At 43.7% G+C, this 22,120-nt stretch overlaps 1 protein-coding gene across 3 annotated transcripts in view; it reads right to left on the bottom strand.

The window, feature by feature from the left end:
- Positions 1-376: 376 nt before the first annotated feature.
- LINGO2 (leucine rich repeat and Ig domain containing 2) overlaps positions 377-22,120 on the bottom strand; it is a 580,298-nt gene continuing 558,554 nt past the window's right edge. For all 3 annotated transcript variants that reach the window (XM_033173427.1, XM_033173426.1, XM_033173425.1), the window contains one exon: positions 377-2,575. In XM_033173427.1, coding sequence (XP_033029318.1) covers positions 719-2,539 — 1,821 coding nt within the window. In that variant the 5' untranslated portion in view covers positions 2,540-2,575 and the 3' untranslated portion in view covers positions 377-718. The remainder of the gene's footprint in view (positions 2,576-22,120) is intronic.

The raw sequence follows: 22,120 nt of genomic DNA, 5'->3' as shown, positions 1-22,120 counted from the left end.
CTCTCTGGTCTTTGATGTAACTTTAGGCACAAGCCACAGCATCTTTCATTGGTGACTACAGAGGTCTGATTTGGGAATTTGGCTGTAGTTATGGAACAAGTGACATCACACTTGGGTCAGTTACTGTGGAAGGAACAAAAACGTCTCATTTGTATTGCTTTAAAATGCACACAGTTAAATATGTATATTTAAAAAAAATACAGTAATACATTAATCTTGTGGTGTCGAATCAACTAGAAGGTATGTATGATGCGAGGATTTAGCAAATGAGATCTATAGATACAAATTTCACTGCAGAGTTATGTTGTAGACAAACGTCTTTCTCTCTCTCTCTCTTTTTAAATATGTAAATCCTACACTGTAGGGTTTTTTCCCTTTTTTTGTAGTGGTAGAAAATGTTTTGAACACTTGTCCGTGAACATGAGCCGACAGTTTGTTACTGAGATCCTCAGAATGGCAAAAAATTTGCAATGCAAACAATTAGTACTGTATGCCAACTCTGCAAAAAAAGCCCTAACACACACACACGCAGCCTCAAAACAAGAGGCTTTGCTGTACAACCTCAGATAGTCTTCCTGGTTTCCATGTACCGTTTGACACCGCGACGGCCGAGAGCCTCTAGCATGGCAATTCCCAGATACCAAGCTTGTTGGATTGGTCAGAATGCCACAGGAGGGGAAGGGGTGGGAGAATTAATAATTCTAGCAGCACACAACCATCAAATCATTTTCATATTGAACCTGCGTGGTCCCGGAACCTCCCCTTCCACAACCGCGCCATTGTTCTTACGGGGGACGTACTCGAGGTCAATGTTGGTTTTATGCTTGCCTTTCCCTCGGCTCCACACAAAAAGTAGTAAGAAACAAAATAAAACCACCCCGAGGAATGTGAAGCAGCCCATGGCTGTCGACACCAGTATTGTCTTAAGGTCCAGGGAAAATGTATTCATATTGGTTCCATTGGAACTGGTGTCATTGGAATCTGTCATGTACATAGGAGTCCTGTTGGCATAAAGGAAACGATCGGAGGCAAACCCTTTGACGGTGAGGGTGGCTGACAAGGTGTCGTTCCCAGCAGCATTGCTGGCCACACAAACATAGATCCCGCTGTCTTGATCTTGGGCAAACCGGATCTCCAGGGTGCCATCTCCCAGCACCGTAGCTCTCCCATTCGATTTTGTGGTGACCAGTCTCCGTCGCGGCGTCAGCCAGGCGACGGTGGGCTGAGGGTCGCCATCTGCACTGCACTGCAGCTGCACCGTTTGCCCTTCCTCGATCACCAGGTATTGCAGCTTCTTGTCACGTATCCTGGGCTTCTTGCAGGTGAAGTAGAAAGAAAGGGCGGTGCTGTGGAAGTCTTTGAAGGGCCTCTCTTTGACGCTGTCCGGGCCGGCGCACATTGGCTGCTGGCCCCCAAACTGCAGCGTGGGCTGCCTTTGTAAAATCCAAAGCAAGCGGCAGTCGCAAGCCAGTGGGTTGTTGCTTATGCAGAGGATTTCCAGGGCTTTGGTGGAATGGAACACGTTCTCTTCGATGGTTTCCAACAGGTTTTGGGACACATTAAGCACCCGGAGGAACCGCAGTCCTTGGAATGCGTGGGGTTCGATGGTACGCAACTGGGCCCCAACTATGTGGAGCTCTTGGAGACGCACCACATCGGCAAGCATGTCCGACTCAATGGTGCTGATGGGGTTGTAGGAGAGATTCAGGTGGGTCAAGTAAACCAGGTGCTTCAGAGCAGAATAAGGGACGGTGGACAGGTTAGTATTGGTGATGGAGAGAGAGGTGAGGTTCAAGCCATACAGGCTGTTGATAGGGATCATGTCCAGCATAGGCCAATAGTCTATTTCTAGGTTTTTCAGGTGGAACAATCTCTTGAAGGCATATGCAGGCAAAAGGTTAATATTGAGATGTCTCAGGTGTAGGCTGATGAGGTTGTGAAGGTGAGAAAGGGCTTCTGTTGGTACAGCTGTTAGGTTGCATTTTTCCAGAGTCAACTGCTCCAAGCTGAGCAGTCCGCTGAATGCCCTGTGAGAGATGTAAACCAGATCGTTATCCCCAACCTCGAGGGACTTGAGGTTGTGCAGATCCTGGAACATGTAGTCCAGCAGAATGACAATCTTGTTCTCACTGATATCTAGCTTTGTTAAGTTTGACAGCCCGGTGAAGACCCCTAAAGGGACCAGCTTCAGACGGTTCCCTTTCAGTCGCAAGGAGCGCAAGTTAAACAGATTGTTAAAGGCTCCGGGCTCGACGTTGGCAACGATGTTGTCGCTGAGATCTATCTCCTCCAGCAGAGGGAAAGCTGTGAACTCCTCCGGGTTGACACTTTTCAGCCTGTTCTTGCTAAGATCCAGGATTTTTGTCTCAATGGGGATGCCCTCGGGGATGGCAATCAGGCGCCTCCGGTGACAGCTGACAGACTTGTTCTGTGCTGAGCACTCACAGCGGGCCGGGCAGCCTATGGTGGAGCCCATGAAAATTAGCAACACAGCCAGACCTAGAAATGGCTGCCAGCATGATATGGCTGTGTGAAGCATGACTCCACTGATGTTGTCTAATCCTCCGTCACAGGCCTGCCAAGACAGAGGGGAAGAGAGAAGAAAACAGAGAGTTAGCTTAGTTTAAGGAGAGTCTCACGCTAAGGCAAATCCCATTCGTTTTCAGTTAAAACAACTGCAACAAAGCTTATGAACCTGTTTTCCCAAGCACATACACACAGTTTTCCTCAGTGCTATTTTTTTTCTAGAAAAAGAGGTGCCGGAACTCACCATGAACACCTCCCTTGTTCTCTTTTAATGGCAATGGCGCCCACCCGAGAGATGCCGGAACTGAGTCACGGTGAGTTCCGGCTGAAAAAAAAGCCCTGGTTTTCCTGAAGTTCAGGGATGCACCTAAATATTGATTCTTCCATTTTCTCCACAACTGATGTCTGAACTGAACATGTGGGCCAGAAAAGCCTTACATGCCCAGGTGACCTCCAAATCTTATTGGGACTCCCATCTCCCATCAGGCTCAGCTAGGATGGCCAATGATCAGGAATTGTCTCCACATCTAATTTTGCCCCTTTCTGAAATTTATTTATTGGTGTGTGTTTTTCTTTTTGCGAATCAACAAAGAATAAAATTAAATAAAATTGGGATTTAGCGATTTTCTCAAGATGGTGGAGGACCTGTGTCCTGTTGGTGTTGGGGTGGTAGCTCTCACCCTTCTTCAGATAGAAAATGCTCTGTGCGGTGGGGGATAAAAATGGGGGAGGGGTCAAGGAGGGTTATTTGGAGGGGAGTGAGAAATGTCCCTATTTTCATCTGAGGAATATTAGAGAGTATGCTGCACATGTGCATTATTATTATACACAGGTTATTAATATAAAAGATCACAAGGAAATCTAGCACACGATTCAATCAATATTTATCACTTAAAAGCATCCAGTTGACTTTAGGGCCACCACAATGGGATCACAGCATTTGCAAATGCTTACAAATACATTTTATGCAGGTATCATGTTGTGTAGCTCGCAGGTAGCAAGGGTATAATGAGGTCATCAGCCAATTTTTGCAAGCACATGGGATAGAATAGTCTAGCATAAGAAGAGAAAGGGGGTTATAAAAGGGGAAGAGAGGGGGGAAATGAAAACTAAGTGAGTGAAAACTTCTGACCCAATGAGCTCCAGTTGTGTCAACTGAAGATGAAGCTTTTGAGGAACTGTCTCGACAATGCTGCCCATTTCATTGGGGAAACCTTGTCCTGGACTGGCCTGGAAAGGTGTAGGATTCGCTTCTGCCTGAAACTCGGGGGACTGCCTATCCCCCTTTGCCCAAAGGGTAATTTTGGTTGCAGTGAGCTATCTTTGAAGGGCAATTATATCCCATTATGGCGCAAACTGCCTCTCATAACTGCAGGAACATGCCTCAACCTTGACTTGTCCAGCTGTTTGATTCTCCTCCTGGGCATCTTCTAAGATGAGGCTAATAATGTGTAGCAGGTTGTGTGGTGGCACTCAGATCTAGCCTGGGAATGCGAATGAAGCCTCCTCTTTGTTATGTGACCCTGTGAGATTTCAGCACTGTCTGAGAAGAACAGACTGCTGAGACTCATTTAAGGCCCCCCTTCCTTTCTTCAGCTAAAGCCTCGGAAGCCAAAGAATTGCTACTGGTGTCCAGCTGTGTCAAAAACTCACCAAGCTAAACTTCACTTCATTAGGAATTAAGTTACCACTGAAAACCTATCAGGCCCTGTGATTTGGGGCTTCTGATGAAAGGAGCTTTCAGCCTGTCTGATCATTACTTTCGGAACGCAGCCTGAGAGGGCAGCGCTTTTGTACTGATATTCCTTCCGTGCAGGGAATTCATTTCCTATCTCATCCATCTAATATATGAAGCCGAAAGTAAACAGGTTCAGAGGAAGACGAGCACACCCCACCCCCTGGAGCGCTCATTTTAGTTGCAAAAGTGTGAAAAGCTTGACTGCAGATATCTACAGTACATTACACCACCGCCAACCAAAGAACTCCCCGAAGTAGTGTGAAGTTGATGATAAGAGATGACAGGAAGGAGTTCTTTACTGTAGCTAGTTTGGGTTAAAAGCGGGGGAATTAATGCTTACCATGGTTCCTAACAGTAATGAGCACAGGCTTGCAACCAAGAAAACAGATAATTGGGGCTGTAATCCTAACCCTGCTTATGCAGGAGTAAGTCAGTAGGATTTATCTCTGCATAGATGTAGTTAGGGTTACTCCGTAAAAGGGTTTTTTGAGGGCTATAACCAACTAAATCATTGCACGCACAGAACAGTGAGGACACTGGAATGTCTTACCCTTCTCTCCCTGTGCCCCCCCCCAATCTGCTCTGAATTTCCCCCCATATGCAGTAACTTCAGGGATTTATTGGGGTCGGGGGAGACAGAAGGGAAGATGCATTGTGCTTGTGGAAGTCAGATTCAAATAAGTCAGATTTTACTTAGTCCTTTATGGGATTGTGGTAAGGAGATCTATGTGGAGTACTAAATATAGACCCTGCCCCACTTTAGGACCCCCCCCCAACTCATGGAATGGAAAAAGGGGAGGCAACAGAGAGCAAAAGTCTCGGCAGCACACCTCTGCTCCGCCTCCTATTTGCTTTAACGTGAGCTGAGAGGACTGAAAGCTGGAGGTAAACTAAGACCTCAAGAGAGGTCTTCACCTGGTCAACCTCTAAGAAGCTTTGCTCCTTTCTCAAGAATGTGGACCAATGCTCTGGGCTGCAGGTGAGCATTTTCCCTCCCAGCTGGCATGCTCTATGCACCACTGGGCCAGTGCAATGGAGCAGGAGGCATTGGGATCCTCAGTTGAAATGGGCTTGGGGGGGGGGGGTTCCTAGCTTAGTTTCTGCTTTGACCCTAATCGAGTCTTTATTAAAGTTTTTCACAATGCAATACAAACAGAACAAGTAGAATGAAAGAAACAAGAAGGAAAAGTGGGGAGGCAACAGGAAAAGAAGAGAGAGAAAAAGAAGGGAAAAGAAGCAGAGATGAAAAATTGGAAGCTTCTGTTTTTTTCTATCTGCTGGTTACATAATAAAAAAGATTATTTAAGACATGCAGTCCATGTTAATATCCATCTTCTTCACTTTTTCCTTAAACCATATTGCTTTTAAGTCAAAGTGCCTCAAAATAATTCATCTTGGACACAGAAAGTCGAGGGATTCCCAAATTGTTGTTATTAGTAGTAATTAACTTTACCTCCATTAATTCCTGCCACCATTCCTCCACATTGGGTAATAATATATTCTTCCATTCATGCCCATATTAATTCCCCCCCCCCCACTGTGGTCACATATAGGAATAATATTCCAGGTTCCCCCCTTTAATTAATGCCTAGTTGCATGTGTTCAATTTCCTGTTGTTTTCTGTTGTGTTAGTGTACCAATCTCCTCCTCTAGGACCTTACTTTCCCCTTTGTTCCAGTCTTTTTTCAGAGATCGCACCATGAATTTAATAGCTTCATTCGCTGCATCTTGACCAGTGGAGCCCTGGGGAGTCAGCAGACAGCAAGTAGTTTTAGGAAAGAGACCCCAAGCATGGGATTCAAATACTTGCTTAACATCACCTCTAGAACAACCCTAAATCAATTGTTTGAATGCTCAGAAAAATATTCTTGCCAATTTTTCACCTCCCTCTCCCAGCTGAGAAAGATGCAATTCCAGATTAACGATTTCAAAGTGAAAGTGTGTCTTGCTCCACCTATATACATTTCTACACACTAACAGAGATTATATTTCCATTAGTTTATATGCTGTTTGAGCACAAGACCCAACATAAGGGTTAGTGCACTGCTGAACAATGTACAAAGCTGTTTTTTTTTTTAGTGATTAGCTAACCGTTCTGTTTGATCTCACTAGGACCTGAGACCTCTTCTGGCTTTTGTCCTCTGATTCTTTGAAATACAAAATGTTTACAAAAAAAAAGTATAGCCGCTCTGAGTCTGTGTTTGGACTATGTGATGTTAGTGGTTTACTAGCAGCCAGAGGGGAAATTTGGCACTACTTATCCCAACAAGGCCACTGATATTTCTTTTGGATAGTAAAACTATGTTACGGCATGCCAAACCCTATCTCTGGCATTCTCCCAAACCATGGTTTAAACTGCCATGCTATAAAGGTTTACACTGAGTCAGACCAGAATAATAGGCGGTGACTCTCAAAGACAATTACATTGCTGAAGCCAAAGCACCTGAAATTCTGCTTGTCTAGTTTGCTTCTATAGTTGTTGATGTTGTTGTTCGGTTGTCTAGTTTGCCTCTACAGTAGTAGTAGTAGTAGTAGTAGTAGCAGCAGCAGCAGCAGCAGTAGTTTGGTTGTCTAGTTTGCCTCTATAGTTCCTGTTGTTGTTGTTAATTGAATTTATATAGTGTCCTATACCTGGAGCTCTCGGCGGTTCACAGAAAAGTTCAACAAAAACCACAATATATATAATCAAAATAAAAACAACCACCCAATAACAACCCCAAGAGCCAGATTTTAAAAGGGCATAGGATGTCAACCAGATCAACCAAAGGCCTAGTTAAAAAGGAACATTTTTGCCTGGCACCTAAAAGAGTACAATGAAGGTGCCAGGTGAACTTCCCTGAAGAGAGCATTCCACATATGGGGAGCCACTGCAGAGATGGCCCGTTCTCGTGTTGCCATCCTACGGACCTCTCGAGGTGGAGGCACATGAAGGAGGGCCTCAGAATATGATCTCAGGGTCCAGGTAGGTTCATATGGAAAGAGGCAGTGCTTGAGGTATTGCTGTCCTGAGCCATTTAAGGCCCTGTGCTCCTATAATGTATTGCTGGAAGAGGACTCTTCTAGGTGGGACCAACTTATCCCATGCCTTGGGGCAGGGATGGGGATCATTCACTTCTTTTGTTGGATTACCAGCTCCCTTCATCCTTGGTGGCTTTAGCCTGGGGAAGAGGGGGATTTGAAAACTATTTTCAAGTGCATGAGTTTGTCTTAAGGAATATAGAGATCACTGGTTCTTAGTGCCTGTTGGCAGCAAGGATTTTTTTTTTAAACCTATCACTTCTACTTGCAACTCACAAAGATGGCTTGCTTGTTCGTTTCATGAAATTTATATACCTTTTGATAGTTAAAAACCTCAAAGTGGTTTAGGGTAGATGTTAGAAACAGCTTTCTTCTTAAGCACACATGATGGGAACCAAGAGTACAGGATGGAATCTTCATCACTGGAAGTCTTTTAATAGCAGGTTAAGAAACATTTTGTTGAGTCATTTTAGAGGGATTTCATTCTTGAGGCAAAAAGGATTCAATAGAGGCACAGAGACCTTCTCCAGCATAGTTCATCTATCAAGTGCATTACCTCAATCCTTGATCACTTATTGATGACTCATATTGAGTGTATCTGAAGAAGTGTGCATGAACACGAAAGCTCACACCAAGAACAAACTTGGTCTATAAGGTGCTACTGGAAGGATTTATTTTTTTATTTTGTTTTGATCATGGATGAATGCATGAATTTCCTCCACTCAAAAGTATTGTGTAGGAGGGATTCTGAAGATACATGAGATGTGTCCATTGGTGGACTGTGGCAATTTAAACCGCATGCACACAGAAGATCCTGACTAGCTTTCTGCTAGTTTTGAATCTAAGGAGACCCTGTAAAGGAGGAAAGGTTTACCCAGTCCATTAAAACTTGTAGCTTCAGGTGAGATCCTACTTAGGGCAGAGCACTCAAATTTATGACTCCCCTTCCACAAACTCCAACTCTAGGCTTGGGGGCATAGGGGTGTGATTTCATCTGTCCCATTTTCCAGGCCAACATAACAACAATTTCCTATCTTTCTTTCTTTTTTCCTTTTTTTTAAAAAAAGCAAAAGCAAAGAGAAAAAGAAGAAGAATTGGATTGATTTCTCTACTTTTATTCTCAGCATGAATGCTGGGTACAGTGTACAGTCCTGCTCATTGAATGAAACTGTATTGTTGGGATCTATGAACATATATAAAGACTGCTTGCATGTTTCCTTTATGAGTATTGGTTATTTTTTTATAATTATAAGTCAGTGTGGGAAACAGCTGGAGATGGAATGTAGCGTTTAATAAAAGCATTTAACGTGAAATTCCTAGCGCTGCAGAATCTTTTGTCTCTCCTTGTCTCTCCTGCTGACCATCTCAGTCACAGTTGTGTGCCCCGCCCCACCCCATTTCTGTGTTGTTAAGAGAGATGGCTACTGTCCCCCACAAACTGACTGGTGCAAGTACATAAAATGTAAGGGGAAGGTCCTAAATCCTCTTTGCAAGAACTTTGCAATATAATGCCATAAGATATATACTCTCATTTTGACTGCTGTTCAATATTTCATTGTTTGGCTTTGCAGAGATATTGAGAATCCTTTCAGCTCCTCTGTATACATATGCATTATTTTTATACTGAATATCAGTGTGGGAAACAGCAGGAGTCGGAATACGGGAAATGTGTACTAGCAAAGACTATTTTGTTTGTTCTTCGTTGCTGCGCTAATTAACACCATTTGAATAAATTAACTGGAAAAACCACAAACCAGTAGGAGGCCTGAGAATACAGTTTTTTAAAAAGCAAATGGATCAGAGTGGGAGGTTTGGGGAAATATTGGCTGCAGGTAAAAAGTTGAGAAAGGAATAATCTGTGGCACTTACGAATAGGAGAGGCTGGGTGCTGTTGGCATGAAAGGAGAAGTTAGGCTGTGGAAGCTGGCAGATTTATGGCTGAGGGCAGAACACTGAAATAAACTATTAATAAAAAATAAATAAAAAGCAGAGATATGCACAGACATTTGGCCCATGCACTGTCAGGTCTCTCTTCCTTTTGTAATGTGCCTGAATGAAACATGGAAGTCTCCATCTCCATGTGAACTAGGAAACTAAGGTGACCAGGTTCAGAACCATAAGGCTTCAAATCATGAACTGAAGTGGGCTTTGGTTTCCTCAGACACGGGTGGCACTGTGGTCTAAACCACTGAGCCTCTTGGGCTTGCCGATCGGAAGGTTGGCAGTTTGAATCCCTGTGACAGAGTGAGCTCCCATTGGTCTGTCCCAGCTCCTGTCATCTTAGCTGTTCGAAAGCAGGCCAGTGCAAGTAGATAAATAGGTACCACTGTGGTGGGAAGGTATACAGCGTTTCCATGTGCTCTGGTTTCCATCACAGTGTCCCATTGTGCCAGAAGTGATTTAGTCATGCTGGCCACATGACACGGAAAGCTGTCTGCGGACAAACGGCGGATCCTTTGGCCTGAAAATGAGATGAGTGCCGCAAGCCCATATTCGCCTTTGACTGGATTTAACCGTCCAGGAATCTTTTACCTTTACCTTTGAGGTTTCCTGGTACAGATGAAATGGGAAACTATGGTTAATTGCAAACTTCTGCATTTCAGGTACACTGTGAAGGGAGAAGGGCATGAATGAATGGGCAAAAGGCATGTGTGTAATTTGGCATATTAAGCTAAGATATATTAAGTAATAGCTTTGTTGTTGTTTAGTCATTTAGTCGTGTCTGACTCTTCGTGACCCCAAGGACCAGAGCACGCCAGGCACTCCTGTCTTCCACTGCCTCCCGCAGTATGGTCAAACTCATATTAGTAGCTTTGAGAACACTGTCCAACCATCTCGTCCTCTGTTGTCCCCTTCTCCTTGTGCCCTCAATCTTTCCCGACATCAGGGTCTTTTCCAGGGAGTCTTCTCTTTTCATGAGGTGGCCAAAGTATTGGAGCCTCAGCTTCAGCACCTGTCCTTCCAGTGAGCACTCAGGGCTGATTTCTTTCAGAATGGATAGGTTTGATCGTCTTGCAGTCCATGGGACTCTCAAGAGTCTCCTCCAGCACCATGATTCAAAAGCATCAATTCTTTGGTGATCAACCTTCTTTATGGTCCAGCTCTCACTTAATTAATTAATTAATTAATCAATTAATTAATTATTAAGTAATAGCTACCATAACCCAATAGCCCTGGAAAGACAGGTTAAATGGAGTTGTTATTTCTCTGCATGACTGTTTGCATAGCACCATGAATGGGAGACGACACGGATGAGCTCCTAAGCTAACCTGCTGTTGAACAGGGGAAAGACCAAATACATATATCAACGCCGAATATGAATTTTTTTGAGATACCTGAGAGTAACTGTAAGTAATATTTAAAATATGAACGTCCAAAGGAAATGTGGACATCCAAAATTGTCCTTTGTGCTAGTTGTCTGCCAATGGCTGCTGCTCATGCTGGTTATTTTCATCCTCCTGGTTCAAAGGCAATATTACTGGTACCCAAAACCATTGCCTTCATGTTCTGCCTTTGAGTATCCATTGGCTACTGTGGAAAACAGGATGCTGGAGTAGATGGGCCTTTGGTTTGATCCAGCAATGCAGTCCTTATATTATTAAGTACACATTGGGTTTGGTCCCAGGAATGATCCCTATGCCTGAATACCTTCAATGAAATACTTTACTGCTAAACTGGATGCTTTTTGTGCATCCCTACGGCAATGTAACACAAACATTTTGAATTCGGGACCGCCCATGTAAACTTGCTGTACCTTCCAGGCTCTGTTGATTTTGCAACCAACATAGGTCTGGAATATTAATGTGCCTGCATCTCACTATGAAAAGCGAGGGTCTCCATGTGTCCTACTTTGCAAAGGACAGTCCTCTGTTAGAAGATGTTCAGTCCAAGTCCAAATTAGAGATAAAGAAGCACAGGAAGGGAGATCAGGGCCATTAAGTTCCCCAACAACATTTAACACCTGGATAGCAGTCTGAGTAGGCGTACAGGTGAAATGTGTTGTATTTCTATTCATATTTTAATAATTATTTATACATTTGCATATATACATTTTATGTCAGTCTGTGTCCCCTTCTGTCCTTTATTCAGCACCCCAAGATTTGGCCAAATCATACCCTATCCTGTTACAGTGGTGTGTGTGTGTGTATTTGCAATTCTGAATTACTTATTTTCAGGAAAGCTTTTCCCTCCCCTTTAATAGATCTGCAGGGAAATATATGTACATTAAGAGGTATGCTCTGTTGGTTTGCCTGTGTTACAGGCTAGTAGGAAGGGTGTACATTAACGTTTATAGATGCTATGATTTGCCAAACCGTTAAAAATAAAGGCTAAGTTCTACCACAGAGGGCAATTTTAGTTTAGGGCATTTGAAGTTGAAGCAAATTAAAAGCAATAAATCACCTCTAATGCTAAGGCAGGCATTTTAGCACTTACGAAAGTCATTCTGCTTATGAACAGTTAGCAAGACTATTACAGGGAAGCAGCGACTCCTAGAAGATATATATGAGAAACAGTGCCACATACCCATGCATGGTTGATTTTGGTTGGTTGGGGTGGGGGGGAAGAGAAAATGAAGCAGTACATAAGAACATAGGAAATTGCCTTATATTGAGTCACATCAATGGTCCAATAATATTGTCAACATTGATTGGCAATGACTATTCAGCGTTTCAGACAAGGGTCTCTCCTAGCCTACCCGGACACATTCTCTCCCTGAAATCCTTATGAGGAGCAGCTGAAAGAGCTGGGTGTGTTTAGCCTGGAAAATGGGAGATTGAGAGGAGCTGGAATAGCCATCTCCAACTATCTCGAGGGATGTCAAACGGGAGAGGGAGCAAGCTTGTTTTCTCCTGCTCTGGAGAGTAGGACCTGAACCAATGGCCTCAAGTTACAAGAAAGGAGATTGGAACTAAAAATCAAGAACAACTTTCTGGCAAATAATAAAATGAAATAAAATTATCCAGTAGCACTTTAGAGACCAACTAAGTTTGTTCTGGGTATCGGCTTTCATGTGCATGCACACTTCTTCAGATACACTGAAACAGAAGTCACCAGACCCTTATATATAGTGGGAGGGTGGGGTAGGGTTTTTCTCAGGAGGGTAGTAGGAGATGGATGGTTGACTCAATGGGTAAACCTGTTGACAACTGTTAACGACTGCAATTAGTCCTACAGGAAAAAGCAAGGGATAGTATGCAGATGGCCAAAAATAGCTTTAGCATATGTAATGGGACAAGAATCCAATACCTCTATTCAGACCAGGTCTCTCCATAGTTTTCAGTTTAGTAATAAGGGTTGGACAAGATGACCCTTGGGATCCCTTCCAACTCTACAATTCTGTGATTCTATGAATAAATGAAATGGCTGCAGTAACTCCCTTAAGTTTTAAAAATGGCTTGTTATGTGGCATGGCTGGGCTGGTGTTTGAGAAACACAAAGCTGCACAGGGCCTGCAAAACTCGTGTGACTTTTTGGATTCTGGCCATCAATCCCATCAGCTATGTGGATTCTTCTCTCCCCCCCCCCCCCCGGCCCAACCTGGACAAGCATGTTAGCAGCTGTTCTGTCAGTAAGTCTGTGTAGCAATTCTGTCAGTCAAGGCAAAACACACGCTCACTAGGGACACCCTTCCTTTGAACTGTCAAAGAAGAACCTCTTGTGTATTTCACAGGAAGAAAGCTGTTGACCTCCCCCCTGGGCGCTGTTGACTGTATCACACTGGGGAAAGATGGAGAGCATGTGAAACTGTCACCATCCGATTTGTTTTCTGGTTCATGCATTAAGATCTGGCACAGCATTGCACATTTATGAAGTCCTTAACAGACTGCACAAATAGTTAACAGTCACAGAAGGATTTCTGAAATTATTTGTGGACGCTTGGAAGTTGAAGAATTTAAACGCCAGCTTGCTCACCTCCAGCAGACCTACAAATCACAGGGGCGCTTGAGCGATGGTGTCAGGTGTCCTGATTGTTCCAAACTTGTGACCTACCAAATTGGATGCAACTCATCAGACATGCATTACGGCCTGGCAGGTGTTTAACAAGTTTCTCTCCATATTTCACCATCTTTCTTTGACAGGCAGTAAAATGAGGAGATTTGTTGATGCCCTGGGGCAGATCACAACCCAAGGTTAGTGGGCTGGGTTTGGTTTGGCGGGTCACAAAGTTGTTCAGGCCTACTTCAAATAAATTGCTTCTTCCTATTGGGTGAGTGCTTAGCTAACTGCACAGCTGGAGTACACAAATGAGGTCAATCAATTGCTATACCCTTTTACATTGGCAAGGTTCCCCCTTAAAGGGGGCTGTGGTCCTTAATTTGGTTAGATCTGAAAATGCTGAACAACATAGCTCCCATTTTTCTTTTGGCTATCCTGAAACTGCCCCAAATTGATTTTTTTTAAAAAAATGCTTTCCTTTTTCTCAACATTCCCAGTGCTGGAGTTGTTGATAAGGATTCAAATGGGACTTGGGCCTCTGTAGGGACCTTCAGAGGACATTATAAAAATAACAGCGTAAAAGCGACCAAGATCAGTTGAATCCAGACTCTCAAAACCTGGCAGATCTTGGGTTTGGATCGCACTGTAAGTGCATTTAGTTGAATGTGCTTTGAAGTCTCCTTGTGGCTGTGAGGTTTCCTGATTTTCATAGAATCACAGGATTGTACAGTTGGAAAGGAACTCAACCAGGCCAAGGCCTTTTTGGCTTTGGCCCCAGCCTGGTGAAATGCTCTATCACAGGAGACTAGGGCCCTGCGGGACTTGACATCCTTCCACAGGGCCTGCAAGATGGAGCCTGGCTTTTGGTCCGGGCCCAGTTTGACCCCCCTCTATGGGACCCTATAAGTTACCTCTTTGGCCCTTTTATCGGCTCATGTGGGACCAACATAGATAGCTTGCCCTCATAAATACTTGAGGTTCCCGACCCCTATGGTTGTAATTTGTGGGTAGTCATTTAGTTTTATCCTGATTCTAATTTTTAAGCTGTATTTTAATCAATTGTTTGATTGTGTTTTAATGTATTTGATATTTGATGTTAGCCGCCCTGAGCCTGGTCTTGGCTGGGGAGGGCGGGACATAAATAAAAATTTACTTACCTACTTACTTACTTACAAGGGTCAACTAGTCCAATCCTTTGCAATGCAGAAACCCTTTTGCCTAACATGGAGCACAAATCCATGATCCTGAGATTAAGAGTCTCATGCTCTATCCTGCAGGAACAGGCTAAGTATGTGCATGGGTAGGGTGAGGAGAAATAGGGAATTTGGAGGTGGGGCCAGCATGCAAGCCTTTGTACTGCTACTTGGGTTGCAATCTCCTGCCAGAACAGGACTATGATGTGTTCATTCATAAATATGGTCCAAGGCGGTGCTCAAAATGGTTGAAGAATATAACCACATGTCTGTCACAGACTGGTGTCCAGGAAAGGACATTACTCCCAGAAGTCAAAACAACATTGAGCAAGCATTTCTCCACGTACCTTCAAATTAGGGGGTTTGAACAGGTTGTTATCAAATGGCAGAAGGCCTTAAATGCCTTACAGTTATGCTAACCTGGTAACTTGCTAGAACAGGGAGCTCCTGGCTTGCTCTTTGCTGCACTGCAGTGCCACTTCTCCAGATGGCTAGTGGGACATATTGCAGCCATCTACTCAGTAGTACTGATTCAAGGGATTAGTATGATTTCAGCTACTGCTATACAGCTTTTGATTCTACCTCAGCTCTTCCTCAGGCTGAACAGTTTAATGCTCAGGTGTATATCTGCTCTCAAACTGCCCGTCCCCGATGACCGCCCATTTGCTTCCCAGAGTTCAACACCTTGGTTGGTTGGGTCATGCCCCTTTTCACATTGCCAGCCAAGACACTGTCCTAGCAGCATTATTAAGAGCAGGTTTCATGACTTAATTTCCTACGGTGAAAGACTCATATGTTAAACTCCATGGCTTGGACCCCTAGTGATCAAGTTCCAAAAGGCACCGTGTGTCAATTCTCTCCAAAGCCATTCACATAAAACTCAGTCTAAACAATTGGAAATTCACAAACCTGAAAGCTCATATGCTACCAGTGACAAACATGGCAAGTAAGCACAGGAATCAATGACTATTTATTTGAGTATATTGAGTGTGGATGATTGTAATTACTTGGTAATTGACATTTTCCCTTGGGCCTGTGTCCTCACTTAGCCCTAATTATTACAATTTTTCTTGCTGTTCCCAAGCAAAGAAAAAACCGATAACAAGCAAAATATGGGATGTGATTCGAGCCAGTTTTCTACAATCTTTGGGCACATTCCACAAATCATCTATTCCTACTTATTTATAATGGGGCTCCACTTTTCAATGCCGAGTTGTTTCTGAATCAGAGCTATGACACAATTGAAATAGATTCCATTGGCGGGGATCCAAATTCCACCCCACCTTTCAGGACTTAGTTGGGCTTGGTGAGTGAGTCTGAACCCTAGAGAGCAGTTTAACCACTGCATTTTGCAATAGCTGCATGTTTTGGGTCAAGCTTAAGAGCATTGCCCCATATAACACATTGCAATAATCCAGTGGTAAGGCTATCCTGGTCCAGAAACAGCCAAAGATGTTTTACCAGATGAAACTTGTCATAGGCATTTCTAGCTACAGTCATACCTTGGAAGGCGAACGGAATCCATTCCAGAAGTCCGTCTGACTTCCAAAATGTTCAGGAACCAAGGCATGGCTTTTGATTGGCTGCAGGAAGCTCCTGCAGCCAATCGGAAGCCATGGAAGTCGTGACAGATGTTCAGGTTCCAAAGAACGTTTGCAAACCAGAACAATCACTTCTGGGTTTGCAACATTCAGGAGCCAAAATGTTCTTCTTGCAAGGCATTCGACTTCCGAGGTATGACTGTACTGAGGTTTCCTGGGCCCCTAGTGATAGAGATGGACCAAGGGGCACCCCTAGATTATGAACCTGCTCCTTCAGAGGAAATAAACTCTATTCAAAGTAAGCAATTAACCAATTATCCGGAGTCAGGAACCATTCACTCACAATGCCTACATCTTCCCTGGATTCAGAGTCAGTTGTATTGTCCCTCATCCAGTCCACCACTAAATCCAGGGACTGCATAGCCCTTCCTCATCCAGATGTTACAGAAAAGAAGACCTAGATTTATTATGATACTGATGACTTACTTTAAATGAAGCAGGTTGTGTCTAACTTAGTGCTGCCCACGGGACATGTACAAAAGGGAGCTGCATCGTGGTTGCAGTTTCTGTGATTCCCTGATGGATGCTTGCTTCCTGCTTGGTGGCAAGTGAAGGAGTGATAGATCAAGAAACACAACATGCAATCTGAAAAGAGGAGCAATTATATTTCTCCTCTTAATGCCAAGCCAAAGTTGGTTCTAAGTTCTGGCCTCTTTTTTTTTTTTTTTACAGCATCAGTGAACAAAGCAGTCAATCCAGGACTTCTCTTTTGAGAAGTCTATTCTGTCTCCATCAAATATACAATACAGATTCTGTCACCTTTGAACTAACTCACGCTAAATGTTAATGGGAAATCATAAAACCTCCAATAATCTCAGTGAGGGGAAAACAAAACAAAAAAACCCCCCAAAACTCGTGCACCTGAGTAGCTCACAAAGCTTTCAGTTCTGAGCCGTAAATGGTAATTGATGTACTGTTGCTTACAAAACAAGATTTATCAAAGCTATCATGTTCGGTCTGTTCCTCGCTGCAGGCAGTACTGCCAAATTTGGCATTTGTACTTGAGAAACCAAAAGCACTGTGCAGATTTTCCTATATGGTGGCTGACCAGATGAAACTTGGACACCACTTTGGAAATTTACAGCTTGGCAAATTCCCCCATAAATTCCAAAATTCGTGAATTTGCGTGCATTAATCAGATGCACAATATTGCTTTTCCTCCTCTTCCCACTTTTCTTCCTCCCCACAGTGCTAATTTTGGCTTGGCCTAGGTGTATAAAAAATGTGCTGTAATGCCACTCATTGGAGAATTTGCTAGCATTTGAAATGAAAGGAGGCAAGAAAAAAAGAGGAGGGGGGAAAAGAGCGAAGAGCTGACTAGAACTCTTCTCATTACTGAAAGCAGCTGGTGTGGGAATAAAAAGAGTGAGAATCAAACACCTGAAGGGCTATCAAGATACCGTATCTCACTAATTACTGTTGAATGGAAAGATTCCAGGTGCGGCATAAAATGTGGTAGGCCTGCACATTTTTGTTTCCCCCTCCCCGTTTCAAAAGAAGGAACAAAGAACTCAACCCCCCCCCCCGCTTCCACCGCACCCACCTGAGTTATCTGCCACATACAAGAAAAATTTCCTTCGGCTCTACCAGCCAATAAACGTGGAATTGAAGCTATTTACACAATTCCAGTCGACTGAGTGAAAACAAGGTTCTCCCTGCTTTCTTCTTTGACACTTTCTTATTTCTGCTCCAAAAAAAAATATGATTTACTTTGTTCACTCATTTCCAGAACTGAAAGGGAAATCGCTGGAAGTAAGAATCGGCGAACTTTTGAGAGAATGAAGGATAAGGAATGCCAAATCCTGTAAACTCAGTTTCTGAAAAATAAAATAAAAAGGTTCATTTTCAAGAAGAGCCCTATGGCATGGGAGCTGTTAAGCTACGTAGCTTGTGATATGGCAAAAAACCATCAGAAGCTGCCATTAAATATATATATATATATATAACCTGCTCCTATTCCTGGGCCTTGAATAGCAGCTTGATCTACAAGCATTAGCAAGTGCAAATGTTGATGTCCATGCTGTGGGCAACCTCCAGCTTTTCACACTAATTTGTATGCATAGTTACAACACAGCAAGGGCATTAGTCAAGCAGAGGTTAATGGCTATCGAGAGGCAAAATGACTTAAGTAAAGTCTCTCTTTTTTTTAACCCCAGAGGAGCGGAGATACTTACAACTCCCAGCTAGGTATTTTACTCAGCTCGAGGTCCCATCCCACAGAAGGGCGTTCACACTGGCCCGAAATCATGTCCTGCCATCTGCCGTATTGGATGGGAGGTATAGGGGGGTTCCTTTGGGCGACAGACTCTGTCCATGCGACTCCGGAGAAGTAGAGACTACAGACCATGTACTTCTCCGTTGCTGCTTTTATAGGGCTTTACGGTATGAACTTATCTCTCCACTATTATGTGAGTCTCCTGGATGTCCCGAAGAACACTATGCCCATTGGCTCCTATCAGATGCCAACCCTAAGGTCACTGCTGCGGTGGCAAAGTTCTGTGCTGTCGCTATTAAGCTTCGGTCCGCACAATTAGGTGGCTCCTGATCCTTCTTTTGATCTAAGTATTATAATAATCTGAATTGTTGATTTTTTAAATTAATTTCTAAATTTATTCTTTTAAAGCAATAATTATTAATTTTAATGTACTTTAATTTTAATACGGCCAACCCCTTTTAGATGAAATCTCAGATCAATTTTAAATTGCATTTATTATTGATTCTGTATGTGTCTTTTTGTGTGTGTGTGTGCTGGTCATTGACCGTAATAAAGTACTTACTTCTTGTATGCATGGGTAAAATAAAGAAGGAACGATTTCTTCAACTGAATTTACATTCTAGCCACTGTTGGCTATACATTTATGTGAAAATACTTTTTGCTTTGCTGCTTAGTTGGACATTCTGTGAATATCATAAGAGTTTATTGAGAGAATGGGATATTGTCCTAGGCCTCCAGAGAGCTCTCACAACTGAGAGGTTGTCAGTATCTTACGGAGTGACAACTGGTGACTCAGATTCATCCCTTTAGAAAGCAACAATTTGCCTTCTCCACAGTTGCTAATCCAGTGAAAAGTGAGGTGTGTGGAATGAGATACACCAGAAACAGAAGGCAGTGCTTGTTGGAGATAGGTGAAGATCCTCCACTCTTACTGATTCTCTTTACAAATCAATTTGCTGTTCCCGGAACTGGTTAAGCAATTTGAGGCACAAAACAAAGTGCTCAGGATAACCACCCTGCTCCATTCACTGGTTTGCTCATGGATGGAAGAAAATGGCTGGAAGATTCTAAGCATATCAGTCCCTTTTCTAGAAAGGGCAAACCAAAACATCTTTTTTTAAAAAAATAGTGACACATTTTAGTCAGCTGATTACATGGAGGAAAGAACTGAGTTGCTGGCTTGGTGATTTGGAGGGATGACGACGACCAGCCAAAAATGGCAGGATGAATTCTGAATCCAGTTCCCTTCAGAAATGAGTTCTTGGATGTTAATTTGACTGAACAGTATAATTTGGGATTTACATACACCTCTAATGGAAGAACACATGGGCAGGTAAGAAGGGACAGATTAAATAGATGAGTCTCTGATCTTCCAGCTGCTTCTTCTTCCCTACACACAATTTGGCACTGGAGGTGGAAAAGACATCGGTTTGCACCTTGGGCTACCTGGAACAGCCTTCCTGCAATCTTTCTGCTTCACAGATTTCGTTTCTCTAATAATCCTGGCAATTTTCTCCCCTCGTTTATAGCTTTCAGTTACTTTCTCTGCATTATCATCTCTGTAATGGCTTTACTTAGAACTGAAAGGCAGTAGGAATGCTATTTTAATGAAAAAGGTCTCATGGTTGTTACTATTGAAAATTGCGCCCATGTGGCTGGTTCACCATGCGGCTACCAAGACTTTGGTCCAGATTTCCAAATGGTTTGGACAGTTTGTGTGGTAGTACCTATGCCAGTGCTACTGGTGCCCAAGGCAATGTGTTTGTTTCCCCCGAATGTATACATGCTTTTAAATGTTTAATATTTTGTTTTTCATACTTCACATTGCCATAGCACAGAGTGGCATAGCTGGAAGTTTATATTAGGGTGGCCTGAATGATGCTCTGTACCCTGCTGCAGGTGTACTCTTGCACATTCTCCGGTAAGAAAACAAACATGGCACAGGTGTTGCATGTCACTGAAGCAGCTCCCTCACCTTCCATGCCTCTTGGTTCTAGGCACAGCACTCCAGGCCTCCCATCAAACTCCCCCACTAAATGCCCGTTTGTAAGTCCTTTTTGCAAGCTCTTGGTCGTGAGCTCCCGGAAGCTAACCGCTGCTGTCTGCTAACTTCTCCCTCAACTCACTTCCACATTCAGCCTGGCTTCCTCTCAGCAGTAGCTGCTCCCCCTCAGACCACGTGATCCAGCAGAGCTCCCTGCCATGCTCTCAGGTCTGCAATCAAGCAAGCCTGCGAGCAGCTCAGACAAGGAACCAGCTTTCATCCAAAAGACACAAGCTCACTCTCTTCAGCCTCCTCAATATCCCATTCATTCCAATGGGCTTGCATAGGATGGCTGTTAGTCAGTGGCAGAGCAAAGGCATGCAGAGGTCCAGTTCCTAGCTTATTTGAGTAGAGGTGGGAAAGGCTGAACCACTGGACAACTTCTGCCATTCAGACAATGCTGAGCTAGTTGTTGGAGAGCATGAGCTGCTTGCTCATGGTCTCTGTGTTTGTGCTTCTTCAATGCTAGGAGGGAGGCAGGGCAAGAGCAGAAACAAACAATACAGACCTCAGGTCAGTGCTTGATTTAACAGTGGTGCACACAGCCCTGTCTTTAGCATATGCGCCGCTGGGGTGCAAAGATCCGCCCAGCGCCTCCAAATTTAGTTTAGCCCCCAGATTAACTTTTCTTATGCTTACGTCAGACACCATGCTTACGCCTTATGTCTTGTTTACGAAAGAAGGGGGGGGGAAGAAACAAACTTTTTTATTTGCTCGTTTATTTACAATACACTTATACTTAAGTATACGACACCGCCACACTTAAACTTATAAGTATTGTTCAAGCACCTACTCGGGAGAAACATCAGTCGTGTCAAAGGTGCCGCTGACCCCACTGCCGCATAGCAGCTCGACACAATACGTAACACAATATTTTTATGTAAGAGTTAATTTTGCGTGCACAGCGCCATTGTGAATGATGAGTGCCATCCTTGAGTATGACAAGCACCGCCGTTGTGAATGACAAGCGCCGCCGCTGGTAAATGAGTGCACAAAGTCAAAAGTCCTTTAGTGAAACAGTAGGTATACATTTCGGTAAAACCTAGGTATATATGTATTTTGTTTTTCTAGCTTGATCAAAATTATGTATTATTTCATAACAGGTGGATAGTTAAGAGCTTAGGTGGCTTCAGCGTCGGGCCCCTGGCGCACCCCAGAATTCATCACCCGGGTGCCCCGCACCCCTTGCACCCCTGGGTAAAGACGGCCTTGGTGGTGCAGGCAGCTCCACCACACAGGGTGCTGAGCCAAGGGGGTCCAAAAGTGACAAGATCCATAATTGAGAAGATCCATTTGGGGGTGCCAAATTTTGGCCTCACACGGGGCACCATATTACAAATGATTACCAAAGTCTGCCCCTGCTCAGACTCCATCAAGGAAAATAAGAAGCAGACAGACACCGGGGGGGGGGGGGGAGAGATTAAAAAAAAAACAAGCACAGACTCCCAGAGACCAGTACAATCAAGCACCCTTCCTTCCTTCCTTCCTTCCTTCCTTCCTTCCTTCCTCTCCTACCAGCAACACTGCTTTGTCTTTGGGTGCTGACCTTATCTTGGAAAACTAGGAAGTAGAAAGAATAAGTGAGCATGAGTGATATTCCTTCCACTTCCTCTCTCAACTCTGTGGTGCCGATTCTTCTTCTGAAGGCCTGATAGCAGTGGGTTGGGGGAGTCACCAGGACTGCACAGGGGTTAAAATCAACACCCCCCTGCTGTTAAAATGTTTAAACATGGATGCAGTTGCCAATGACGCATTTAACACATCTACTGTAGTTTGCCTCAAAGTATATGTTTCAGAAAAAAACAAATCTGGAAGAGTCACTGATTCCAACACTAAACATTCCAGACA

This window comes from Lacerta agilis, chromosome 16, assembly GCF_009819535.1.
Source record: "Lacerta agilis isolate rLacAgi1 chromosome 16, rLacAgi1.pri, whole genome shotgun sequence".
Taxonomy (NCBI): Eukaryota; Metazoa; Chordata; class Lepidosauria; order Squamata; family Lacertidae; genus Lacerta; species Lacerta agilis.
The sequence above is the reverse complement of the archived record's forward strand: the minus strand, read 5'-3'. Positions and strand labels throughout refer to the sequence as shown.